The following is a 19,177-nucleotide window of genomic DNA, read 5'->3' on the forward strand; positions in this document are numbered from 1 at the left end:
AAATATCAGAGTTGGGAATAACAGCAAACCTGAGTATTCGTGTTAAACATTCATAAAAGCACTATGAACTGGGTTTTTATTGTTAGCAATACCAGTTGATAACAGCACATTATGCAATATTTTATGCAACTTAACACCATGGAAACGCATACAGCAGTACGACAGTAGTGTGATTATGACTGACATAACGAGTGAAAATTAGCTCTGATAACCTGTATGATACTACTGCTTTAACACATTGTAGATATGTGGGGAGGCATCTTGGATCCTCAACTAGGGGTAGGTGAGGCTCCTCTTACTTTCTAAGTAGAAAACCCAACTATTAAGGGGTGTTCCTGCTGAAATATCCTACTTGGGACTAAAAAATTCCAACACCCAAGTTCAAATAGAATGCAACATAAGAACTCAGTGCTTCCTAATCTGGGTAAAGAAACAACCAGGGTAGCTCTGAGGACAAGAGGAGTCAGGGGTGAGTGATATGGCATGGCATGAGTAACTCTAAAGCAATATTAGGAAAGCCTGGTTTATCCAAAGTGCTTAAATAGCTTAGATTTCTTCTCACAGTTATTCAAAAGTTCCAGACATTTCTCCTGATTTGTGCAAAATTCAATTGTTGCAATGAAAACAGTCTTTCACCACACTGTTTAGAAACTCCCTAATTTTGGTAAATTGATGGTGGTAGGAACAGGTCTCAATGATTGAATGCGTACATGGGAGATATTAGCCCATATTTACAAACGCTATTACCAGTACAGTTACTGCTGGACACCCAAATAGCTCTGCCTACACTACATGATGTCCCTTGAAATCCACACACATGCAAATCTCAACACTAGGAAAACAGTCAGGGACAGTGACTATTTCTGGCAATTCTACTGACTGATCTGGGAAATACATCACTTAAAGTCCGTCTGAAGTCTTACTAGCCACATGGCCAAACTGTTCCTCAGAGAGGACAGGTCTACAATGCCCTGGACCAGTGTGAATGGCTTCTCTCCAGCATATTCCCATTGTCTCAACCCACTGCCCAGGGAGAAGATGGAAGGGGGAAAACAGGATGCAATGACTTCACGCCGCAAGAGAGGTCCATGTTTGCCTTTGGCGTCTTCCATAGGCCGGCATGTACAGTCATCCAACCGATCGCATCCGCACATCAAAGATGGGCCCCCCTTCCACGCCACCCTTCTTGCCAGCCAGCGTCCACCTTCTCTCGCATATGTTAAATTCTTCTGTTCGACCCCCTTCCTCCCGACAATTCCTCAAGCGAGACAAAGGCGGCGGGATCGGCAGCCGGACAGGCAAAGGAAAACAGGATACAGCTGCGGCCTGATGGCGCCCACAACCATTCCCCTAGGACTCCAAACAGTGGAACACCGTATGAAGGCCCTCAGGCCTCCCTACATCCACAACTGATTCAGGACCATAAAATGTTATGCTCATTACAAGTATTTGCACAAAACAGGTCAATAACATCTATGGCCCACTGTGTATAAAATACTTCAGGAGAGGAATCGTCTGGTTTGGTCACACTGTAGCAACTGCTAAAGAGCCATTAACAACAACAATAACAACTGTTAAACATGTGTCTAAAACTCCAGCCAGTGTTGTTAAAACATTGGTGAGTGTTTGCAGTCAGTATGAATGTTTAAAGTGTGTGTGTGTTGTTCGCCTGCACAGGCCTTGTGATTGCCTAAGGGATCTAACCTTCCTTCCTTTTCTCTTTGGAACGTCCTGGAATTTTAACTGATTAGTAGAAATAATAGAATATTTATCAACTTACTAAAATCTCACTTCATGTAGCCTCAGGGACGTCTAGCTAAAAGTCTTCCAGACATTTGTACTGTCCCGCCCATGAAACCACTGACACCTGTGCTACTTGGAGCCTATGGCACAAGCTTCAGTAAAACCACCCTTTATGATTAATCAAAAAATGTCCCTTTTGGCAAACCCCATGGCCCTTCAGCTGTTAGAAAACACAAGCCTCGAAATTGTTTTGTCTTTTCTGGAGACGTCAACAGACCAATTGTGCACTGCGGCCATTTGCCTTATGGCCAAAAAGTGCCATTCCAACAACGACATATCCACATAATATGCACAAAAATATCCAATTACACTTTCCAGCTAATGCCTCCCATCACATCACTTTAGAGTTTCTGTAGAGAACAACAGGGAATACTCACTGTTGTGTGTGGTAGTGTTGTCCCAGTCCCAGGCCTCCAGGACGAGTGTGTAGGATCGCTGCAAAGAAGGAAAAAAAATAAAACTGTCAGGAAAAGAAAGTAAAGAGAGCAGGGGTTCCTAGCAGCAGCACCTGTGTGACACATTAGGTGGTATTGACCATGTCACTGATCTAATTTTTCATCTGATTAAGTTTACTAAGCTCCCCTTTAGGCAGAGTTTGTTAGACTATAACTATAGCTATATGTAAATAGGTGTGTGGCAGTAAGAGTACATATAAAGTGGTTGCTTAGTGGTGGTAGAGACAAAGAACATTTAACTAGAATTAAGTTGTTAACTGATCATGGCACATGACTTTGTCGACCCTTTTAGTATTGATTTAATAAGTTGTATTTATGTGATTATGTTTTTTTAGCTCAGGACTAACTGCAGTGCTCGGAAAGAAACGTTGAGATATTACTGTATGATTATTGCTGTGTTTGTTCTTAATTAGTCACAATTATATAACAATATAGTCAATACTAATTCAGTAGAAACTGATGGCTGAAAAAAAAACACATGGAAAGTAATTAAATTGAGAAATAATTTTAAGGTAAACAGGGACACCCTATATTTTGCACAATCAATTTTCAGTTTGGAAAGATGACAAAAGGTTTGGAATGAAAGGTTTCTTTAATACCTACAGGATTTTCACTTTTCACATTACATCACTTTAACACAGTGTGGGGTAAGCAATCATCTTTATGAAAATGTCTATCAGACTTTAGAAAATATATCATTAGGTATAGAATGTAAATTATTTTTACAGCATAATTAATTCATCAGTAGCATCCAAAGCATGTGACAACACTTAAATTGTCCATTCTATAAATTGAATAAGTGTCCAGTTATTGTTGAAAGAAGTGTCTTCTTTTTGTTCTAAATTGTTCTTGCATGTTCATTTTCCTCCAAAAATGTTCATTAAAAATGCACCATTATTGGAATTAATGATATCCAATATTTCTAAAGTACAAGTATTCCTTCACTCTTTCAAATCCTGTATCCACTTGTGTCAATAACACTGGCGTTATAAATGCAGTAAATAAAATAAAAAGCAGACATTTTTGCATGGTAGCACAGCTTCACCTATTCAACTATTTTACAATAAATCCAAATTGTATTGAAAATCCTTAGCCTAATTTATCACATTATGAATTTAAATGACCTTATAAAAGCGCCTGACTTTTGTCATAACCTGCTCTGGAAACTGACTAAAGCAGCTTCTATGACATCTAATGATTGTTGTTCTAAATCTTGCTATTACTCCATCATAGCCTTGCGAATGACAGAGTAAATGCTGGCATATTTAACTTTATACATTTGATGCATGACCTTTTTTCATACTCCTCAGGGAAATCATTTAAGTAGCCAGAACAATATATGACTAACTTAGTTAACACAGAAAAAGCATACAATCCTGAAAAGTCCATCTCATTACCAAACAACCTTGCAGGGTAATTTTCACACCCATCCTTTGCTAAGTTCTATGTTTAAAAGACATCAAAGTCAGCCAGGATTATTCATTTGCTTACAGCCAGAAAAAACGTTGCCATTTCTCACCTTTAAAAGGCCTACGCTCACAAGGGCAAGCCACGATTCGTACTGTGTTATTATTAGCCACTTAGCAAATTACTCATTTAGGCCACTTCTGAGTGTGTTTTATGTTCCATACATTTCCTGTGGAGAGAGAGAGAGAGATCATCTCCAAACTACATGAACACCCTATTCAAAGGACTCAAAACCTCCAATGTAACTAAACCCCACATAAACAAATGAGACAGTGGGAGCAGGCGTGGTGTGCCTCTGAAGGGACGGACCAAAGAGAAGCTGCACTGAGCTGCTGTGCTCTTTAATCAAGGGACAAAGTGTCTTCTGCAGCTTTGATGGCACACCTCTACAACACCAAAACAGTTGTTTCAGGACTGACTGATCTGTGTGTACCGCACACTACAGAATGTACAGCCATGGCATTATGGGGTTTTTACACTTGCACTAAAACCACTGCAAAAACTCTGTTTTCAGGTGTGTGTAATGCGTGGACGAGAAAATTTATACTCAGCAAGTATGAGGTGTATAACACCACAAAACATTGTGTGACTGGAAATTTGATTGATTGAAAGCGTATGGACCAATTTTTAAGTTTCTTTAAAGAACCATATCCATGACATAGGACAGGATTTTAAAAACAAACAAAAAAAATCTGCTTGTGATAGCAATATCCCAACATGCCACAGCACTGCAAAAATGACACTTACTGCTGTACCAATGGAACCATATCCTAAACTGCAAAAACACACAGCACTCTACTTCTTTGAAGACCTCCTCATAAAAAGCTTGTACAGATTTGTGAATCCAAGAGAACCCTTAATATTTATCATTCACACACACACAGATGCCATTCTGATCTCCAGAGGTGGGGTGGGAGGAGCTCTGAGAGACGGAGGCAGACAGTTTGTAAATGTGTGTGTGTTGTTCTGACATGGGGGGGATCCCACTGGCTGGTCAGGATGATGCAGTGTGGGATTAAAAGCAATAGCAGGTCTGTCTGGGTGGTAGTGGGAGTGGTAAGAAGGGGAGGGGAGGTTTCTGGCTACACAACCATGCAGACGCACAACAGATGCGTCTTAAAAAGATGGATTATTTCACATGGACGTGCATCATCCCACGACATGCAGTGGGGCTTCTGACCTCTCTGCCCCTCCCCCAGCCTGTGGGTCAGCCTCCCTGTCTGTGTGAGTGCGTGTTTGTGTATGCCTCTGCATGTGTATTAGCATGGTCTTGTAATGGTAAGCATTGATGGATGCTTGCAAATGCATCGGGTCATGGCCTGGATCTCTAATACACGCTGCGGCACCATTCAAAGCTGCTATCAGTGGAAAGGTGGCAAAGTCCGAACATGTGACAGAGTAGTACAGGGAACAGTCCTGTTCCCACACACCCTGACTCTGATTAGCTGGATTATGTGACAGCTGCCCAAAAGGCTGGATGGGGATAAAGGCAGTGGGGGAGGTGGCCAGTGAACAAAGACCTCCATGCAGACCCCGAAGATTCCGAGATTGCCCATCAACCAGAGTCTCTGGTCTGTCCAGCAACATTCTCACCCAAGCCAAGAATAGCTGCACCTACTGACACGTTAGAGACACGTCACCACTCCGATTTAAAAAGAGCAACTTCCACGTCTGTGCACTTCATCACCCTTTTGATTAGCAAGTTTGATAATGAGGATATATATACACACACACAGGCTGAGAACTAGCTAAAGACCTACTGGTATGGCTGTGCTCAGACTCAGTTCTATATCTCTCACCGCAGCTTTGCTTCTGCGCTCGCTGTCCCAAACCAGCAAAGAGCCCAACTAGTGACCAGCAACAAATGTGTAATCAAACCACAGCAATTACTGCAAGCATTATAATAGTGACAACCAATAAGCAATAGGAGCAGTAGAACCACCAACGCTTCTCATAGTGTACTGTGATCTATTTGCATAGTTTAGTGTGTCTCTGCTTCAACACCCCTCCAGCTCAGAAAAGACTTGTTAATTAGCCAACCACCTCGAAAATTAAGAGTTACACCAGGTGTGTCAAAGCATAACACCCAAATGTGCAAAGGAATTAGGGATGGGCCATCTAGCATGGAAATACAGTATCACATGTTCAGGGATACACTTTTTACATCTGTACTTTATAAAAGTATCATTGTCAGCAAAAGCTATGAATTCCCAAATAGATTAATTCCTAATGACGTTATCTTAGTACATAGAAGCTGATGAAATTTAAACGGTAGCAATGAGGTGCTCTGCATCTACAAATACATTGTGTTCAACAGTTCATGTACTACACTGCACAACATATGAGTACATTACATTATTCAGTTAGTTAATATTCAATAAGCACTAATGATATCCAGGGCACATTGCCACATATAATGACATAAATTGACATGATAATGATAAATATGCTCATATTACAACTCCTCTAAGGTAAGGGACACATAACGTCATAGTGACAGTGACTGGTCAACCTTGTCTGCTTAATATTCCAGCACTTTTTAAGTTTGGAGGACAGAGGCACTGGGATAAACCTCTAGGGCATTAGGCACAATCACCTGTACCAACTCTGTTTACTGTCCCAAAACTATGAAAAGTGGCGACCGAAATGGATGACACTCAGCCGTGCATTTATTTAATTATTAAGGTAATTATGTGTGTGTACGTGTGTGTGTGCTTTAGTATGTGTGTGGTGGAGAGTGCTACAGGTGCAGCTTCCCACGGTAGGGGGTTGGGCAGTGTAGAGGGGGGATTTTAGGGCAAGGCTGAAATTAGAGGGGGCTGTAGGGAGTGAGGCTCTGGCTGACCCTAGAGACCTCTCATCAGGGATCTCATCTCTTCAAAAGCCTCCCGTGCTGCACTGCTAACCTGCAACACACACACACACACGGCCAACTGCAACACAGCCAACTTGGCCACAGCACATCCACGGAGGGAACACCGCACTGGCTTCCTACGCATTATGCAAAACATGAGCCTTTATCTGAGTTGTTACATAAACGTAGGGATGTCCCAACTAAGTGTCTTATCTGTAACTTCTATGCAAATGTTCTGTACCTTCTGAGAAAAGGTCCCATCAGGCATTTGTGCTATAATTAATCATACAGCTCCACAATGCACAAGTCAAGAAAATCAACGTTGGGCAAGCTTTTCAATTTAGGCAGGACACAGTCACTGTTGGAACAAAAAAATAAAAAATAAAGTAAACAGTAAGACAAAAGTAGAGACAATGTTTCATATTGGGATCAGGCTTAACACAGCTGATGAATTGACCATGTACACAGATACATACATGCCTTAATGGGCTGGAACACTGATCTTTCCAGATGACATGGGGGACATACCTAGATGAAGGTAATACAAAGCATGTCCTGCTCCAGTCAAAAGGAGGCAAGGACGCAGCTGTCACTACCAACTGACATTCAGTTGAGTGCTCTTCACCATGGTGACCGCATAAAGGTCATTCTGACCAAGTGGAGCACTAGGTGAGGCGACCCAAGAGCTTTCACACGCCTTAACCACAGCAGGGAGCTGGAGAGCCTGCAGCAGTCTACAACAGCCCATTCCTGAAGATACCCTGTGAAAGAGGGGGCTTTATAGAGTGGGGGTAGATATAGAGAATCTTTAACAGGGCAAGAGGGAGGAGAATAGAGATACCACTCCTAATAACCCAGTAACCTTTACCAGGGTAAGAGCACTTCATTTCCTGCACTCTTTTAGCAAGAGGAACTAAAGGAAGATACACTTCCCATGGAACACATCCCCCTTCCTTTGCTCTCCACCTTGCTGCACCCTCCGTCCAATGCAATTTCCTTTATTTTGGGAATTCTATTTATTAAGCACTTGGACAACTTGACTCCAGTCATCCCTGGTGAAACCAACACCTCCCACCAACGTGTGATGGAGAAGAAGCTAAAGATTGCTTGCTTGTTTCGAGGGAGAAGGCAATGCATAATCACTGGAATGCAGCATTACAAAACTCCTTAAAAAACATCAATGTTTTCCCAAAACCTATGCCTTCGGTTATATTACTTTCTGTAGCAACATTAATAGGTTTGCAAACTTGGGCAAAGCTTGATTTCTTAGCTCAATAACATATCTTAAGTCTAAAGACAAGTATATCCAAGAGAAAAAGATGCAAATGGCATTCTACTGGACAAATCTCAAGTTTGTGATTAACTTGTTTGACTGAATCTCTGGCGAAGTAGCCCCCAATTATTTCACAAAGCAGGATTTCTATAAACCAGATTACCAAAGTCTAAGGTCAAGTCTGTGAACTACGAGACAAGCTGTGGACCATGATTAGTAGGTAAACCTAGGGAAGAACCCATTATTCATATAAATCAGTTCACACGCTGAAAGCAACAGGTACAGGCATATAGTGCTGTTTTCCTGAACTGGAACTGAGGCATCCAGTCTGATAGATTGCACTCAGAGGGCAGTGTGCCTCATTTATTCATCCCACAGTGAGTAACTCCAGAGTATAATCTGCATTAATCTTGCACGTCAATCCAGAAATTCTGTTTTTTCCACGGCCTGCTAACACAGACTAGCCGTCGAGCTTGAGGTGGAAAAGCCTCCGGCCATCACCAACCACAGTAATTACAGCCAAATGCAAGACATCACCAAGCCAATTACAAGCCACTGACGAAGTTTGTGTTGCCCGTTCGAAAGAGTCTACAGCATTCCCCTGTTTATTAGATGACATCCCTGCAAACATGCAACTGAACAAATCTCAGATTTTCAGGCTTGAAAATCTAAACCCAGATTTTACCAGGATGTAGGAAGGTATATTTCATGAGATGTCAGATGAAATCTAATAACCAGGGAAACCAGGTCCACAACTCCTTATCAAAAGACACATTTTGTTCTTCTATAAGATATGCGCTTATTTTCATTCAGAAAATCAACAAACTGTCACTTGAATAAACCTTTCCATCTGACCATACTTGCAGATCTGAGACTGTAAATCAACAAGCTTGTTTGTTAGTTTAGCAAGCTGAGGGCATTTGGTTAATTTAACATGTTTAAGGCAGAACGCCCATGTCCTTTGTCGAGCAGGGTGCTGTCCTTCAGAGATTTATGGAGCTCTGGTCACGGCACAGGACGGCCTCTCCGTTCTCCCCAGAGAGACAAATAAATCCCTCCCAGAGTGCTAATGAGAACACTTTGTGTTCTTGAAGGAGGTGATACCAGCCACACAACTATCTCAACAAGGGCCACATTTGTGTTAGTTGCGTCTAGACTCCGTGTTAGAGCAGAATATGAAGCGACTGTCTGGGTGGTGCTGGGGGGGGGGGGGTTTGGTACAGAAGCTAGACACTGACAACGTCAAGCCTTCGATGGTGGGAAGAGAAGAAAAAGGCTAGCTGTAATCAATCACTGCTCTCAGAAAGGTGCCCTCTCCTTCCATACACGCACACACACAGAGGTCCCCACTGTGCACCACGCCGGGGGGCAGACAGGTTGCCCTGACATTCATCTTCGAGGTGCCACAAAGGAAAAGAATGGCCCACTTTGTGACCAGCATCTCTTTGCTATCGCTCTCTCTCCCTCACTCACACACACACACACGATTAACCTGCATTTAATAGCTTTCAGTGTTTAAACATTTCTGATGACATCTATGAAGAGTCATTTTTTACTTTTTTTTTTTTTACCAGCAGTGTGACAGACTGCAGTTAGTGGCAAAAATCTATCATAAGGATACTTAGATATTTCCTTATTATTCAATATTTATCTCAATATTTCTTTTTGATTTTTGCTAGTTCTCTTTGAACCTAGCAAACATAACCTGTCATTCTAAATTTAAAAAATACTTTAGAACACTATAAATACAATGATTTGTTGTTTATCACTGCACAAACTGCACTACATCAAATCCCATTAATCAATAAACATATTAGGATCATATCTGCATCACTAGATCTATGATTAAAATTATAGGCCAGTGCATAATGTTTATGTAATGTCAGGCTTCTGTTTGATTAGGTTTGCATTTTATCCAATTACTGAATTCCTATCCCTATTTTAAAAATTTTCCTGATATTGCTTCCCAGGTAGACCTAGCTCCAGTTTCAACATTCGGAAAATGCTTATGCATCAGCAGATACACATGATTTATTAGGTATTAATCTACAATGAATTGTGGCTGTAATGGAAAATTTGTTAGTCCATACTTTAGCAGGTACATACTGACCTCTTTATTGCAGGACCAACTGAGATGAATAACCAAATAAAAGGAGTTGTTAATAGAAATAACTATTAGTTATGGCCCCATTAACAGTCTTCCCCATATCTTCAGAAGATTTCTTCAAATTGCAGCAGGATAATTTATACGTCTGCAGCAGAGTGCTCCTGTGGCTCAGGTAATAACAGGGCAAGAGCAGAGGGGAGGGACGGGGTGACATCAAAGTAAAATGACAAGCAGTAATGGCTCAGGTCAGTCTTATGGGAACTGAGAAGAGGAGAGGAGAGACCTGTGTCTAGGTCTTCATTCACAGAGCATGAGAAAAGGCTTTTCCCAGCGGCCAGTATGACCTAAAGGCAGTGTTTGGCCTTTGTTTCTTTAGCTCTTTCCATGATCTCCCCCACCACTACCATCATCCCTGCAATCCTCCCCAGGGGAAGCCACAACACAAACACACACATATATACACACATACACGAGCAGCTCCGTTTCAGAACAGCACTGGATGCCAGTGGTCATTCAGCTATCGGAAACCCTCTCACACAGTCCAGCTCAGCACAAAGCCGCTGACCTCTCTGCGAACGAGTTCATTTGACGTGACTCTCGTTCCGACTCCGACAATTGCCATTTTCCGCAAGGCTTCCAGTGCACAAAGGCTGACAATAGCTTTGTTAAGGGGCATTGTGGGTCTGGGAGGCAGGGAGACACAGCCTGACATGCACTTTGGTCCCTGCAGCCGGTAAATGATATTCTGCCATCAGGAGCCTCCCATCTTTCAGAGTGGAGTTGAGTTCCTCTCGCTACAATGCAGAAGAGCAACAGCGCACCAAAATGCAAGGTGTTAACTTCACCCACAGAACCCGGGGGCAGGGCTGAAGGCTCATTAAAGCGAGATTTGCTCAGATTTTTCAAAACATCTGCATAATTGCAAACAGTCAGTTTAATGTGAAATGGTTCGTTTTTCTACATTACGACTTGACAATGGCTACCATTTAATGCAAATGTTTGCTTGTTAGCTTTAGTTAGTTTAACACTTCAGATGTCTAGTACCAAAGGCTGGACAACAATATCAATATATATTCACAATATCAAATGTTTTCATAACAATGATATGACTTGTAAAACATGCTTGCTAAATTTTAATATGATCGCTGACTGATGTTCATTACAGGGCATGGCCATCCATTCACTGCTCTCAATTTTAAAATATTTATTTACATTATTATAGCCAAAGCCAAGAGGGCAACAGTGTTACTGTCACACAGCTCTAGGGTCCTGGGGTTGTGGGTTTCAGTCCTGCTCCAGATGGGTGTGTTCTCCCAGTGTCCACACAGGGTTCCTCCGATTGCTCCGGGTTCCTCCACAGTTCAAAAAAAAACTGTGCTGCCCTGCACAGGACTGTGCCCCCCCCCAGGGTGTGTTACCCACTCGCACCCAGTGATTCTGAGTAGGCTCCAGACCCACCACGACACTGAACTGGATACACAGTTACAGAATAAATGGAAGCCAAAAGGTTAATGTTAGACAGTGATGACATGTTTCTTGTTTGTTCTTGACAGTTTTTCTGTAGCTTTTATATTGTTCATATTGATACTGGAATTATATCATATCGACCAAAATGAAGTGATATATATATTTGCTATGTTGTCCAGCCCAACTCCATACCCATCACCATCACTGTGAAGTGGTTAGAGTCTGAATGCAAAGCTGACAGCAAAGAACAAGCAGGTGTGCTGCCTACCATCAGGAGCTTGACAAACAGAGCATACTGCAGGGGTGTGTGTTTGTGTGAGACCACATGTAGCCCATTTAGCATTCCGCTACTATGCCAACAAGCTCATTGGCCATGTACGCACTAAACAACCTTCTCCTCCCCTTCACTAATTAAGCAGTTATAGACAAACACACTCACACAAAAAGGTACTAGAAAGTTATCAAACCCTCAAAGATAAGGAGCATTACTGAAATAAAAGGCACTAAATAAACAGCACACTGTTTCGGTGAGAGAGTGACTGCCAGAGCACAGCCCGAGATTTTTGTTTTTACAGTTTAGTAAGCATTTTTTTACTATTTTCTGAAACAACAAAAAGTGCTTGAGGAAAAGATGAGAGAAGCGGCTCTTTCTCTGCTTTACTGCAGTATTCTCAGCAGCTGGGAGACAGCATGGCCACTCGAGCTGCATGAGAAACAGCCTGCCAAGCTTAGCACTGCCACAGCCCAGTGGGGACAGCTCACACAGCTCCCTGAGCAACCAGCCTAGTTCAGCTCCACACACACACACCATTATTCATGTCTCTGGAATTGTAGTTATCCTTAAATGGCATTAACAATATACCATTAAACTAATGTCAGAACCCCAACGCGGAGTGATTATAATTCCGCAAACGGCCGGACAGGCGATAATCCACCTGGCAACCAGCCTCAGAGTTACTACAGCGAGACTGCCATTTGATGCCCTTGATAACTAGATCAGCGGTAGCCCATCTGAAAATCCAGTTGACTAGCCCCATTTCCAGATGCCATTTTTCTGATTAACCCAGTTTCATCCTCACCGACTAACCCAGAAACAGCATCTCCAACCATGCAGCCTTCTCTCATGCTAGTCTAGTGGACGTCTCACAGACTAAAAGCTAGCCCTAGTTACAGTAGCTTTGAGCAGCCTGGTTACAGCCCCTCTGACGCCAGCCAAAGCACCATTATCATCATTATCATTTCCAACAGGTTCAGGGGTCAAGTGGGAATTAAACTGGCCGTGCACTAATGCACTTTAATTACAGTGTCACACCTGCTCTGTGTTCACGTCCCCGCAGAGTGGCGCAGGAAGAATCACATGCAGCATGCATTAGTAATACACAAACACACAACCCTGAGTACACAAGCAAAAAACCAAAACAGTCCCAGCAAAACAATCAGGCTCCCCTAGAGCACACACTGCAAAGGAAAGAACAGTGTTGAAGACAAGGAAAAAACAGCAATGCAGATAAAGCATTCTGGGACCAGGAGAAGGCAACAGAAAGGACTTAACACTGTAGGCAGTCTTCCTGAGATTGACCAGAGCTGCTCAGAGGCTTAAAACAGCTCCAGCACTTTTGGTCAGTTACCACTCATTCTCACACCAGTCTTTAACATTGCTACATTTAACATCAGGACAACGGAAATACAAAATCTCATAGCTTACTACAGTCCGAAACAATGCCTCACCCACAACCGCCAACTCTCAAAGGCGTCTTCTTAACAAACCTTGTTTGAACTCATGGAACCACATCATGTTGGATTTTTTTCCCCTCCCAACAGTGACGAACGCTGTGGCGTAAAGCAACTGAAAACACGCTTAATCGATTGATAGTGCCTTGGCAAGGGCTAGGACAATGTCTTGCCAAAGACAGTCTCTAAAAGGACAGCTTTTTGTTTTAGAACAAACACCATGTAGGAGTTGAAGAGTGGGAGGTGACTGGCCAGTGCTTTTCAAAATCATCCAAACATTCTCTCTCTTCACTTTCCTGTCTTTTTCCCCCCTCCCCACTCTCAAACTAACAACTGTTTTACTGCATTGCAAGAGCTTGAGCTGAAGACCATAATACCAGTCTAAACTGCTGAGGGATGGCTGATGTTCTACATGTGGCTTTACTGTTAAACAGTTATAGGACCATGGCAGGAAACATCCACCGACCCACAGAGATAAAAGAGGGGGAGGGAGGGGGAGAGTGTAGGTGGCTGTTGAGTTTAAGTCACCCTTGGGCGCATCGTCTCCTAATTGGCCCAGTCTCTTCACTCCTAAAAATATCTCCCCCATGACTGAAGCATTCAGGGGCAAGAAAAATGCTGTCTTTAAGTGTGCTTCCCTCCATTTCATGGGAAGACAAAAAGGCAGCACAGCCCCCAGTCTCAAGAAAGAAAATGTTTATTGAGGTGGCAGAACAAAAAGCTATATTGTTCAGGCCACAGAAAAAAGAACCAGAAGAAGATGAAGAAAGCAGCTAGTAAAAGGGCTACACATTAAGTTAGAGATTTGTACTGTTAAGTCACTCTGAACCATACTCCGACAGCAACTTAACATCAATTAAATATCTTCTTGCAACATCATAGAAGTTGAACAAAATGGCAGAAATACAAAGAGAAGTAAACAAACAGTTTAGGAGCACTACAGTAATGTCTACTGCATAATACGTTGACTATGCTGCTCATAAATAATATAAATGTTACACTTGGGGTATTAAATTCCTCGTTTGCTTGTTGACTAGATTCAGCACGAACGTGAAAAGCCTCTTGGTCTTAGAAAAGTCATGACATCCACTGGAAGAAGAAAACTTGGGGTGGGGGAAAGACAAAAGGGCAGACACAGCCAAGTGGGTGATCTTTAAGACCTGCCAGACCCATAATCTATAATCAGGCTTCATCAGCAGCCACCTGCTCTAATTCTGAACTGGACAATTACTGCTTTTTGTTGGCTGGAGACGTAGCCAGCTGTGACCGGCTAATTACACAGTCAATAGTGTAATCAGTAGTGTGGCTCAAGCCCTTTTTTCCCAGGTGAGGCCCGAACAAGTGGCTGCACTGAAAGACCAGCTTAAGGGGGAAGGGAGCTCAGAGGGCCACAGATAATTGTTTACTAAAGGCCCATGTAGCCGTCGCTTAGCAACCGCCCAGCAAGCTCCCAATCAGGTGTAGCTGACTCTGCTGTTTAGCCTTGAAGCGCAGCAGCCCATAGCTTTGATGGACGGTTGCAGCTGCTTTTTCTAACGTAAAGACGCATTCTACAACGTGGCCAGGGTGAGTGTGAGAGAGAGAGAGCCTGATATGAGCAATGTCTTTCAGACAGTATTCTGTAGAAAGTAATGGAGAAAGTCACTACAAACATCTAGGCTTATCACAATCATGAAATTTTAGCTGCCAATTAATACCCTTCCAAATAATTAGCTGTGATTAACAACTGATACAAGGCCAAACGCAAAAAAGTGGTTTGTTGGCCCAAGTTTAACTTGTCTGTAAGTTTTTGTCCACTGTTTGAACTACCTCCAAAATGCAGTATTTCTGCTATGAGCAGAGAGTGCAAACCTAGCATCCTGGGCCAAGACACTTTGTTTTGTACACATTTACAGACACTGGGGCTTCGTAAAACAATTAGACCTCTTTCGAGCACACACAAAAAAAGTGGAGAGCTAGCAAACATCCTCAGAATAGTATACAAGGTTTATTATTATTATTAAAATCATGAATGTCACATATAATACATGCATTTTATGCCTTAAAAATATTAATTATCAATAATATTTTTAATAAAATTATGATATTTCTGATAGGCCTATTAATGGTCACGCTCCAGTCTTGGAACCCAGTGACTGAGATGCACCCAATATCTGTGAGATCATTTCAAACCACAAGTGGAGAGTAACTAGGCAATAGAATTAGAAAAGGAAGCACATGGAAACACATATGCACAGGAACATGCACCGTCTCGCACCTCTAAGGTAACCCAGCTTCTTACATATTCAGTTACAGTAACTTCTAAAAATGATAGCTAGCCCATTAATGAAGTGAGACATTGCCTGGGTGTGCAGAAGGCAATCTTATAGCCACACCAAGCACAGCTCGCCAGATACTAACCTCTGGCGCCATAAGAGGCAAAGCAGAAGTCAAGAGAGGGCAAGGAGGGATGGCAAATTATCTCCTCCGACAGGTGGCAGATTCACTGCCCGAGACTGGGAGAGGTGCTCCATATCTCTTTACAATACAGTGAGGATGCAGTTACACTGGGAGCACATCCAATGCCTCTCCGGATGTGGCGGTAAGCAAAGGCACATTCCACTGGCAATTTCATTAGTTTTCATGGGACTGGCCGGAACTGCAGATGCAGCAGTGTGAGTCAAAAGTCAGGAAGACACATGAAATCAGACAGATCTAAGCATTACTGTCTTGTACTTGGGTGTGACTGGTCTAATAAATAATGGGAATGATGACATCTAACACCATCTTTAAGATATATGACTGGGTTCCTGATGTTTGACTCACTCTGTACAAGTCTGTGTAGAACAAAACTACAAATAAGGCAACTACACCAGCCTGGAGACTGATTACACAGGATGAGTTGCACAAATCTGGTAAGCTTTAATAGATTCGCATTGAAAGAGCACTGCTTTTAACTAGTTACACATTAACTCCTGGTGGCAAGTATGGGTTGGGTGCAGCTGAATTAAAGGAAATGTGTTTGGTTGCTGTAAACAGTTTGGTCAAAGGGAGCGCTATAAGGCACAGCTGAGTGACTCCAGGTGAGCTTCTCAGTATGTCTGGGCTCCACTCCAGAGCTGACAGTCAATACCACACAACATCTTTTTTGTTGTTTGGAGGTGCGACACACACCGGCCGCATACAACACCTCTCTCATCTGATACCTGATATAGACATCAGCAGTTACATCCCATGTACCCATCAAAGACTGCTTCAAATATTAAGCAGAACACTGTCATACAGAAGAGGGAAGACACACCTCCTGTCTTTATATGTATTTAAAAAACCTTAAACCACCTTACAAATCTGTCCTTGTGTGCTGAAAGCATAAGAGATGGGGAGAAAAGATACATACGCACAGTCTAATACCCTGCAGTGGAAAGCACCTCTGAAGCACCTTGCATCAGCACTTGACTGCAGGAGGCGAAGGGCTTTCAGCAGTCACCCCAGATGCACTTATTCACTCACAGGGAGTGAGTAGAGGGATTTATCATCTCCCCTCCACCAGCCTCCCAAAAAACACAGCAGAGTCAAACCTCTCAGAGAGTGAACTATCACCACATTCGGCCTTTTGGTTGAAAGCAGGAGGCAGAGGGCTTCAGTCGTCACCTTACATGCACTTAAAACACTCAGTAACAGAGTATGTAGGAGGAACACCCCCCTCCCTTCATCATTCTCCCAAAAATACAACCGAGGACGAACACTCTCAGGAAAGGAGTGGGTACGTGTTCACCATTTACATTCACTGGTGCAAAAGGAGGGAGGGGGACAAGCTGCACATTCTTGTGAAACTATGTGGGAAAAAATTTGGGGACGTAGGAATAATCTTTACAGAAGACAGCCTGTATTTTTATAGATTTATGAGAGTGATTTTTCAGGGAGTATTTCCACACCAGTGACATCAAGCTGTCACTGTAAGCTAAACCAGAGTGTCAGTGTGTCTCTGACAATACTCAGGCACCCCAGCCTCTATTTTTAAGAGCGTTACATTAACACTGTATTCTCATACTACCTCACATTTGGTTTCTTCGCTGGTCAGAAAATGTCTGCCACTTGAAACACAGTGTGTTGTTTCCTTATATCAGAAGATAAATGTTTTGTATACACACCAATTTTCATAAGGATTCACAAGCTGGAAGACAACGTAACAATCAATTGTGGGCGTTTCCATCTACTTTAATATTTATATCGATTTTGGTCTCTTCATGCTGGTCCTCTCACTTGCCACACCTGAAGCTAGACTAGTGCCATAGGAAGTCTGTAAGACCTTTACTTCTCCCACCATTCAGCCAACAGAGAGTGAGCGCTAGGGAGGGGAACTCTCACCACACTTGCCCTTTGGTTTCTCAGTGGCATGGCTCAGTTTTTGTAGCCAACCACATTTCAACAGCCCAAAAAGCCCTGAGGCTTTACTAAAACCCACTGCATCTTCTCATCACTGTAACAGGATCCCTGCACACATCTGAAGCACTGAAGTCCGCTAATGAACCAAGCACAAGAGGGGGACAGCAAAAAGTTACACTTACCGGCCACGCGAACAGAAAAGGGATGATCAGCTTTCCCGCGTCGCTGATTTTGTTGGGGTTGTTCTTGGCGCTCTTAAAAGTAAATATATTTCCACCAAGGACGCTGGTAGATCCGGTACCGAAATTGCACGGGCCGGTGGGGGTCACCTCGCTTTGGTACTCCTTCAGGCACGCTTTAAAGTAGGTGTCGCATTCGTCCCGCGTGCAGCGCTGGTCCTGCGAGCTCCGCGCGCCGTCGCAGCATTCCCCGTCCCACAACTCACCGTTTACATTCTCCACCTCCATCAGCTGCAGCTCAAAATAGCCCGAAGACTGGCCCACCTAAAAATAACAATCAAACGGGACACCCCAAAAACACAAACGTTACCCAAGTGAAAAATATACATATGAAATTAACAATATCAGCTGAAATGTAACCTGCAGTGTGTGTGTGTGTGTGTACGTTTTATCTTCGCTTGTGAGAAGCCTACACACATTTGAATCTCAGTTGTTTTTTAAAGGTAGGAGGGCGGGTGGTATATTTGAGATTACTGAGCAAGCTAATTGTTGCAGAGTCAATGTGCATTTTCCCCGTGAGCCAAACAAACTACTACTACCGTTAACTCTGGCGCGAAATAAATCTGCACGCACTTGATTTTCTCCAGGCTGAGTTGGAAATGTGAAATAACACTCGTGTGGAGCCTGTGAACTGACAGATCACACGCTCCGACACGACTGACTGCGTGATTCAATTCAGTTCAGTTCATTTCAGTTCAATTAGCGATTAATACCAGTCCAAACCGAGACCAGTTTTCCAGCGCGTGAGCAAAACGAGCAGCTCGCGCAGGCGAGATTGATCAATTCGCTCATCACTGAACGGATCTGATAACGATATCAATCAGAAACGCTCACCTCCGTCCATATCGTTAACAGCAGGCACGCGATTGGAAGCCACCGGTTTATCCTCGCGTGAGTCCACATGCCCGCGGGTTTAACACAGAACCTGCAGAAAGAAACGGGAGGTGGGAAACGGCCGATAACCGGCGACACGCTCCTTCGCTCCGGGCATGCAAAAATCACGATTCAGCCGAGCGCCGTGCTGCTCCTGTCCTCTCCTCGCTCTCTCTCCCTCCGTCAGATCACTCCACGGCAAATGATATGATTTCCAGCCTCTGCACGCCTGAAAGCGAGTGGCCTGATTGACAGCCGGATGGGCCAATCACCAACCCACATCCAGGCGCCTCTAAGCCTATCAGCACGCGGAGGTGGGGCACTATTAAAAAAAAAAACAAAAAAAACTTACGTTGCCCGTGTCACCACGGAGGTGCAACATTTCACAATTGTTGGCAAGTGTTTATTTTATCGTACGGTGCAGTACTTAAGCAAAAGTCGTTAGGTTTACGGTGGTTAATTAGTTGTATTTTGACATAGGGAACGAATAACCATCGCACATTGAGCTTGTATTAAAGCTCTGTGCAATTTAACCTCACAAAC

General features: G+C 43.1%; 1 protein-coding gene across 2 annotated transcripts in view; it reads right to left on the minus strand.

The window, feature by feature from the left end:
• The window catches only part of jag2b (jagged canonical Notch ligand 2b), a 46,044-nt gene extending 27,222 nt beyond the window's left edge, over window positions 1-18,822 (minus strand). For both annotated transcript variants that reach the window (XM_066676691.1, XM_066676690.1), the window contains exons 1-3: window positions 18,596-18,822; window positions 17,705-18,025; window positions 2,181-2,238 (exon numbers count right to left, since the gene is read on the minus strand). In XM_066676691.1, the coding sequence (XP_066532788.1) occupies window positions 2,181-2,238; window positions 17,705-18,025; window positions 18,596-18,664 (448 nt within the window). In that variant the 5' untranslated portion in view covers window positions 18,665-18,822. The remainder of the gene's footprint in view (window positions 1-2,180; window positions 2,239-17,704; window positions 18,026-18,595) is intronic.
• Between the last annotated feature and the right edge of the window lie 355 nt (window positions 18,823-19,177).

This window comes from Hoplias malabaricus, chromosome 7, assembly GCF_029633855.1.
Source record: "Hoplias malabaricus isolate fHopMal1 chromosome 7, fHopMal1.hap1, whole genome shotgun sequence".
Lineage (NCBI taxonomy): Eukaryota > Metazoa > Chordata > Actinopteri > Characiformes > Erythrinidae > Hoplias > Hoplias malabaricus.